This window comes from Phoenix dactylifera, unplaced genomic scaffold (assembly GCF_009389715.1).
Source record: "Phoenix dactylifera cultivar Barhee BC4 unplaced genomic scaffold, palm_55x_up_171113_PBpolish2nd_filt_p 000046F, whole genome shotgun sequence".
Lineage (NCBI taxonomy): Eukaryota > Viridiplantae > Streptophyta > Magnoliopsida > Arecales > Arecaceae > Phoenix > Phoenix dactylifera.
In genome coordinates, this window is record NW_024067669.1 from 1,442,044 (window position 1) to 1,450,995 (window position 8,952).

An 8,952-nucleotide genomic window follows, 5' to 3' on the forward strand; every position below is an offset into this window, starting at 1 on the left:
CGCCCTTGCCCATCTTGCCTTCCCCCATGCTGCCTTCCCATGGCTGGTTCCTAAGCCCCAGCTTGGTTGTATGGACAGGGTACCCTCGATGCTGATGAACCTGTTGTTGAGCCTGTTCATGACTCCTGTAGCCTTCCAAGCAAAGGTGATTGGGCAACATGCAACTCAGTTTTACATGCAGTTGCACCTATTTGTAACTTGAGCCGTAGTGTATCTCTAATTGCAAGGCTCCAAACAACCCCTAAGTTGAAGATATTATGAAGCCTAAAATGGCACTTGGTTTTGGATTGCTTTGGGTCAGAACCAATTTGTTTCAGCAGAAGCATTTTGATTTTAATTGAAATTTCAATTTTGGTAGTAAAGCGTTATTATATCCTCTATGATTAAGAGAATGTTCCATTTAATATGTTGTTTATAACCAATACATGCATTAGTTGTCAAAAGGACACATACAATGATTGCATGTTTACAGAATTCATAGTGTCAAGAAGCCTAAAATTTCATGGGTTATGGATGGACCATGTTTTTCACTAAAGTTGTCTTCCAAGAATTGGTTTATCTTGAGTGAACTGGATAATTTTCATCAACCTTCTTGGTCATAGTTTTGAACATCCTTTCATGTCATCGATGTTGTTTCTCTACCTCTGCACTTGCCTGCATGGTGTACCACTGTTTTTTAGTTAAGTGAGATGCTTGCTGTTGTCCTTGCTTTAAATATAGAATAGATGTGATGGGGGCTTAGAAGAAGGATGCTCGAGGAAACAACAGAAGAAGCCAGTTTTTCTTTATTTTAAACTTCTTTTCTTATCTTTAGTTAAACATTATGAGACCTCTAATTTGTGAAAAATAAGAAAGAAAGGGCTGAACTTCAAAAAACTTATATACAGGACCAAGATACCACTCATATTAGACTGGGCTAATGCTGCAAGATTCATTATTATTGATGAAATTAATGCTTGGTGTCTGTCATGCTCATCCTGAATATTCCTGGGAGAGTTTCTGATTGTATGTTTTACTCTTTCAACATTTTATGGTATTTTCTGTCTTTCCTTGCTCACTGCATCCTTCTACCAAAGTTATGATTTTCCATCTTTGCGCAATAATTATCGCGCTCATAATTGATTGGAAGTCAAATGATTTAACTAATTTTGGTCTCTCTTTTTTTTGCAGAAAATGGAGAAGGAAAAACCTGAAGAGTGAAAACTGCTTCTGGAGTTCTCATGTTGTCTTTGATTCAATCTTGTTATATTTCTAAGCAATGAGCATAAAAGGTGGCTGAATCAACAGTTTGAATTGAAACTTTGGGGAGTAAAACTTTTCTATTTGTTGCATGGCCAAGAAGCAAGGGCCATCTGTAGTTCAGATTTCATTTGGACTTCCTTGCAATTTTGCATGCATAAGTATGGAAATGTATAATGAGATCTAGACATATGTCCCATTAGGTTGTGACAGATATCTGTTAGCTTTAGTACAGCGGAGACTCGCCTATACACCTGGTTCGCAATTTAATTGACAATCGACGAAATTCTATAAGGTGTTTTTACTCTTCCCGGTTCTTTTCTGAAAATGCTTTTGCAGTGACAAGGATGTTTGCATCCAGCTTCAAATTGGAATGAGGCTGCATGGTAATAATTCTGGCTAACATTTTCAAGTTGGATGCATGACTATTTGAGTCCTGTGGTTAATGATTCTATCTATTTCACTTGCTAGAATGGAGACTGTTTTACATGGTGGATTATTTGCTAAACCAGTTTCTACATGGTCAACTGTGAATCAATTATTATTTATTGTTTTGAATTATGTAACCTTAACAGGTCAGCTGCAGCATTATCGCTTCTCTTTTACCATTAGATAATCAATGACAACATTAGCATTTGTAGTTGTTAATTCTCAGCATCTAGATAGAAAACGCTAATTGCTGAATTAACAATGACAGGCAAACCAGAGAGAAATATTTACTGAATCAAACACTAGTTGTTAATTCTCACCCTATTCTTCTGGATGCATGGTTCTTATGCTCTAAGAGATATTTACTGTTGAGTGACTCTTTGGGGTGTATCTATTCCAGATCAAGATTAAATTCCCCGGATTAAATTCCTGGATTAGCCAAAAAAGGGCAAAAAAAAAAAAAAGGAAATAGGGCAAGTTTATTCTACTTTATTCCTAATTTTTATTCCAAAGTTATCCCCGGCCCGACGGGAATGCCACACGCGACCGGACGTGACGTGTCTCTTTTCCTTTGCATTCTAATCCAATCTAAGAATAGAACGGCTCAAGCTCCTGCCAAGCGCACTCTCTCCCTCCAATGCCCCAGAAGACCCAGATCTCAATCAATCATCCTCCTGCCTCCCAGTTTCGAGGCCAAAGGATTTAACCACCATGACCCTGCTCTTCCTTCCCTTCCCTTCTTGTCAATTCTTTCGCCAGACCTTCTTCCATAGAGAGGAAAGATGGATTCCGCTGCTTCGGCGGCGGCGGCACGGGCACAGCGGCAGCACCAATCACGATTTGTGGGCAGGACGGAAGGTTGGAATGATGATGACAGCGGCGGCCAGGTCCAAAGAGCTGGTGCTCGGCAACCCGGCGGTGGCAGTGGAGAAGGGCAAGTACAGCTACGACGTGGAGAGCCTCATCGACAAGCTGAGCAGCCTGCCGCCGCGCGGCAGCATCGCCCGCTGCCTCGACGCCTTCCGCAACCGGCTCTCCCTCTCGGACCTGGGCTTGGTCTTCAAGGAATTCGCCCGCCGCGGCGACTGGCAGCGCTCCCTCCGCCTCTTCAAGTACATGCAGCGCCAGTCCTGGTGCCGCCCCGACGAGCACATCCACGCCATCCTCATCGGCGTCCTCGGCCGCGAGGCCCTCCTCGACAAGTGCCTCGACGTCTTCAACGACATGCCCTCCCACGGCGTCCCCCGCACCGCGCTCTCCTACACCGCCCTCATCAACGCTTACGGCCGCAACGGCGACCACTCCGCCGCCCTCTCCCTCCTCGCCCAGATGAAGTCCGACCGCGTCGCCCCCACCGCGCTCACCTACAACACCGTCCTCAACTCCTGCGCCCGCGGCGGCGTCCCCTGGGACCAGCTCATCGGCCTCTTCGCCGAGATGCGCCATGATGGCGTCCGCCCCGACCTCGTCACCTACAACACCCTCCTCGCCGCCGCCGGCGCCCGCGGCCTCGCCGACGAAGCCGAGATGGTGCTCCGCACCATGCTTAACGCCGGCGTCGTCCCGGATAACTCCACCCACACCTACCTCGTCGACACCTTCGCCAAGCTCGGCCGGCTGGAAAGAGTCTCCGAGCTGCTCGATGAAATGGCGGCCGGCGGGCACCTTCCGGACGCCACCGCGTACAATCTGCTGATGGAGGCCTTCGCGCGGGCGGGAGCTGCCAAGGAGGCCGTGGGCGTGCTCCGCCAGATGCAGGCGGCCGGGTGCCCGCCGACCGCCGCCACGTACAGCACTTTGCTCGGGCTCTACGGGCGGAGCGGGCGGTACGAGGACGTGCGGGAGCTGTTCTTGGAGATGAAGATCGGGAACACGGCACCGGACGCCGACACATACAACATCCTCATCCGAGTGTTCGGGGAGGGGGGCTACTTCAAGGAAGTTGTCACCCTGTTCGACGACATGGTGGAAGAGAAGGTGGAGCCCAATATGGAGACTTACGAAGGCCTTATGCTCGCCTGTGGCAAGGGCGGCCTTCATCAAGATGCCAAGGCCGTGCTTTCTCAGATGAACAGCAAAGGAGTTGTGCCGAGCCCCAAGGCATATACTGGAGTAGTTGAAGCTTATGGGCAGGCAGCTCTATATGAGGTAATTAGCCATCAGTCGATTTATCGGAACATTATTTTGTAGGAGCTGCGAAGTTTTGATCCGAACTTCTCTCTTTTTAGGAAGCATTTGTTGCATTCAATACAATGCATGAGATCGGGAGCATGCCGACAGTGGAGACTTACAGTTCCCTAGTGAATGCGTTTGCTAGAGGCGGGTTGTTTAAGGAGTTGCAGGCAATCTTGGCACGGATGAGAGGAGCTGGGTATCAGATGAATGAGGATTCTTTTAATGGAGTCATCGAGGGGTACTGCCAGGGAGGGCAGTTTGAGGATGCTCTCAAGGCGTATGTGGAAATGCAGAAGTCGAGGTGCAATCCAAATGAGCGGACCCTTGAGGCGGTTCTGAGTGTATACAGTGCTGCCGGGCTTGTTGATGAGAGCAAGGAGCAGTTCCAGGAAATTCAGTCGGCGGGAATCATGCCAAGCATCATGGCCTACTGCATGTTGCTTTCAGTTTATGCTAAGAATGACAGGTAATAACTGTAACTTTTCTTTCTGGCAACTGTTTTTCTCTTTGCTAACTGGAGCTCTTCACATGCCTTAAACTTTCTATGGCAATATTTCTTTGGTAATTGAATAAAACTTTTAATTGTTTATTCTTTTAAGTCTTGATTTTAGGCTTCTTTCATGATGTGCTAGTATAGGACATCCCTTCTCTGGCCTATTTCCCTAAATCCATTATAATATAGTGCTACCGTTTATATTAGTAACACCAAATAGTATGGTTATTTTAAAAGTCCACCTTCTCCAGTGGGCTATGCTGTTGTTTTCAGATTGACAGATGAAAATTTGGTATTACGGAACCATAAACCTATGCTTGAATGTAAAACTAAGTTGTATATTTATCAGATAGGTTATATTCTCAAAATTTTTGTCTTCTGGTGATTTTTAAGTAGCTGTGATGTACAGTTATCTCTATCCTACACATCAGCATGAGAAACATCACTGTCCAATTTGATATAATCCAGTAATTGTCACTCTGCTTGCAGTGGGAAGCATTTCTTTGTCTGAGTGGGTGTCCTAAAATTCCAAATGAGGGCAGAGTTTTGAAGGGTGGTAATATTGAAGGGCTCCAGCTTATCGGAGCTGTTCTGGCTCGATTTAGGAGTGGTTAGGTGCATGATGGCTGATCAATTAAAGAAAACCAACAAAAAAGAAGAAAGAGCTATCAATACAGACCAGTGTTTCATGTTGCTATTACTATTATCTTGTCCCCCTTTGCTGGACCAGCTCGTTTGCTTGAAGATTCTTCTTAACTGAGTAATCTATACCAGGCTATTTACCAGGAATCATCTTTTTCCTGCACAAGAATGATCATTGTTTTGAACCACTTTTTAGGTTAATTCCTTTGATATCATAGTGCATAATATATTGGTAAATTGCTAATTCTAGTTTCAGGCACTGAACAAAAATAGTAAAGATTGATATCAGGTAGGCCAGCCGTTGCATAATAGACCCTGATCTAGTATGTCCTTGTGATTGAAAATTTGTGGAAATCGAGACAACATGGTTAGGGCCATGGGTGGATGAATATCATCATACAAACTTTTAAGATGATATACATTATAAAATGACAACTAAACATTTGTTCTGCTGCTAGAATTAATTGTTGGTAGAGTTTTTTGTTAAAATCATGCTTTGGGGTTAGAAGACATGCAGCTTTTGGTATCAATGAGATAATTATCTAGGTTGCTTTTAGTAAGCTAGTTACTAAGTTTACGTTGTTGAAATATTCTGTCAGATCTTTATGCTTTTTTTTTGTGAATTATATAGTGAAATTGCTGGTGAGGAATTTTTGTGACTAGTGCTATAAGGATGCTAAGATTTTAGGGCACTAGTATCTAGATCGGGCTTGAGGCTTGGAATGTAATTAACAGGAAAGATAGAGCTGAAAAGATAAGTAGTGCAGGAGTCATCACTGCCACGGTGCCACCAAAATCTTGGTCTCATGACATTGACCTGCTGAGCTTTCATGGAATTATTGTCAAAAGATGAAGAAAACTTTATCACCTTCGGAAGAAAAAGAGGAAAAAAACTAAAACAAATTTTCACTTTTGTCTCACAAAGGGTAGCTACAGTGTATATAGGCCTCTATAGCCCCACCCTATAAGAATCTTATTCCAACTGAAATTTAATGTTTATTATTATAGCTACTTATTTTTGGGGGTAAACTTTTAGTTTTTTATATATTTCATTGGATTTCTTACTGTACAAAATATTGATTTCCTAAGTTTCACTTAAGCTGATTGCGTGATGATTTCTGCTCCATCGAGTTTATATTAAATGTGATCGCTATGAACATTTCTCTCTATTTTTGCATCTAATTTTAGGTATGCATATATGAATGACCTATTGTGCCCGTTAACAACTTGTCTGCAAATGAATCTTTTCTATTGTAATAACTGGTGGCACTTTCAACTTCACACATAAATTTTGCACACTTATACTGAACAAACTCAGTGGCTGAGATATTTAAGTTTTCTTGTTTTTCTTTACTTTTCATGCCATTTCAGATATCAGCTTTAGAGGCTATGTGAAGTCTTTGACTACCATATTTCCTTGTTATGACCTTTGTGCTCTTCTTTTTTTCCATTTCCTCCTGCGATCTTAAAATTCAGGTGGAGTGAAGCTTATGAACTACTGGAAGAAATGAAAACAAACAGGATTTCCAGCACTCATCAAGTGATTGCTTCCATGATTAAAGGGGAATATGATGATGAATCAAATTGGCAAATGGTGGAATATGTCTTTGACAAATATAATGCTGAAGGTTGTGGTTTTGGTCTGAGATTTTATAATGCACTTCTAGAAGCCCTCTGGTGGTTGGGCCAGAAGGCACGGGCTGCACGGGTGCTTCATGAAGCTGAAAGGCGCGGGCTCTTTCCTGAGCTATATCATCAAAGCAAGCTAGTGTGGTCTGTCGATGTACACAGGTGATATGCATTTTATTATCTTATTCATTACATTTTACATTCATTTTCAATTAGTGGCTGGATATATCAATCTCTTTAAAAGGTTGATATAAAGTATGATTTGTTTATCAGGATGTCGGTAGGTGGAGCTCTTGCAGCAGTTTCGGTTTGGCTTAATGAGATTCATGGAAGATTCAAAAGAGGGGATAATCTCCCTCATTTGGCGACCATTATAGTAGTGTAAGCGACTCGTGCACTCGTCTCCACTCTCCTCCTCTTTTGCTTAAACATTTTTTATGTTTGCTATCTGATAGCCTACGTAAGAACTTTTTCTTTTGCAATTGAAAGGTAAGAACGTACGTTTTTTTTATCCTTGTTGGTGTTCATCGGAAGGCTACACCTTGGGTGGACCATAGCAAAATTAATTTAAGTAGGAGACCCAAATTGTATTTATAGGTTCCTTTTTCCTTATTTTCTGTCAACATGGCCCCAGTACCTGAGTGGCTAGAGTCATCTATCTAAGATGTTGGACTTGCTCCAAAATCTTGCTTTGTACATGCATTGCTTGGTGACACCTGCAAGTAATCTGAAATTAAGTATCAATTATCCTTACCAGTATTTTTTTATTAAAATCATTTTTCTTAAAGTAAATTTTATAATAAATTCGTATTCATGGTTTAACTTATATTATTAAACTCATGAATCTCATATTTCTTTAAACTTCCAAGATGGCTATGAATGTTTTTATTCATTATGATATTCCGTGTTACGTGATATATATGCTATTTATATGCTCTTATTCCCTGAATTTGTTTTAATAGTTTTGCTTCCCTGTTTCTGCACCCAAACCCTCTCCTGGCCTGCTCCTATTTCATCATATAGCTAAAGGGTTCTACTTAATGATTGTTATGCAGTGAGGAAATTTGTGAGGAAATTTCTCTATGTTATGCTGGAACTGGAATCCACTAGTTTTAACTTAGATTATATCGATGTTAACAATAGGGCTTCCTAGTGGCAAGAGTAAAACTCAACATGGTGAATATCCTTAATTGAATGCTGTTTGATGATCAGACGCGGGGAGATGGAGAAGAGTACTGCAGCAAAGGGATTGCCTGTTGCAAAGGCAGTATATTCTTTTATGAGAGAGAAAATATCTCCATCCTTTCATATTCCTGGATGGAACAAGGGTCGCATTGTTTGCCACCAGTCGCAGCTGAAACGACTGCCATCAGTAATCTCAGAGAAATCTCCAAATGAATCCACCGAGGAATTTGTTTCCATTACCAATTCATCTTTTCCATCTCCTAGGACTCGAATACATACTGCAGATATTGATGGTGATAATGACCAAATTGTTTCTGATGAGACAGTGAGCACTGAAGCAGAAGAGGAGCTTATGAAAATTTGAATTAACTGACAACAGCAAGTTCACCATCCTTATGTGGGTCCAATCCTGTAGATCTTTCTTTACCAGTTTCAAAGCCAAAGGCATGTGATGGACACCAAGCAAGGTCAAGGTTCACGACGAGGCAAAATTTGCATTTACAGGGCATTTATTCAGTGATGCGTTCTGCTTCCAAGCAATTCTCTTCATGGCCTAAACTGTAATCTATTGGCAGCAAGACAACATCTTCATGCACACCCATGATCTGCTATGGACTCATGAGAAAAGGTCTTTTTTAGTGCCACGCTTCTGAATGATCTCACTGACTTGGTATATGCTTTCAGTATTCGGGAGCTGTTGGTTGCATCCTGAGCTTCAGACACCAGTTCTGCCAAGCATCCAACAGATAAAGGGAGAGGAAAGGTGAGTTGTAGACTTGTAGTTTTGATGTCTTGTTGGATGAGCACAAAATATACTTATTTTTTGGTTCTTGCAATAAAGTATTTTCGAATTCCTTGTATGTTCCTGCTGAACAATAGGAAGTTAGTGGGCTTTCCACTATTCTAGCAGCAGCATCCTTCTCTTTGCTCCCTTTTTATTGTTAAATCATGGAGTACAGATATAGATCCAAAATGCTGATGATCATAAGGCAATTTTAGCGAATATTTCCATGTAAACCAACTCCCCCGTCGGCCCTTCCCCCTTTAAATTGTTTCGAGTAAATTCTCTTTAATTTTTTTTTTTTTGGCTTAACAACTGCTGTTCGGCCAAGCAACTAGATGGAGAAGGCTAACTCTCCACTGAACATGCATGAAAAACA

At 42.1% G+C, this 8,952-nt stretch overlaps 1 protein-coding gene across 2 annotated transcripts; it reads left to right on the forward strand.

Moving 5' to 3' along the window:
* The first annotated feature begins 2,201 nt into the window (after positions 1-2,201).
* Positions 2,202-8,701, forward strand: LOC103711545 (pentatricopeptide repeat-containing protein At1g74850, chloroplastic). 2 transcript variants are annotated; one of them, XM_026806562.2, is made up of 5 exons: positions 2,202-3,816; positions 3,897-4,309; positions 6,455-6,769; positions 6,881-6,988; positions 7,751-7,865. In XM_026806562.2, the coding sequence occupies exons 1-5, from the start codon at positions 2,380-2,382 to the stop codon at positions 7,758-7,760; spliced, it is 2,283 nt and encodes a 760-aa protein (XP_026662363.1). In that variant the 5' UTR covers positions 2,202-2,379; the 3' UTR covers positions 7,761-7,865. The 2 variants fall into 2 exon arrangements, with proteins under 2 accessions (XP_026662363.1, XP_008795952.1); XM_008797730.4 differs by having other exon boundaries at positions 2,206-3,816; positions 7,820-8,701.
* The last annotated feature ends 251 nt before the right edge of the window (positions 8,702-8,952 follow it).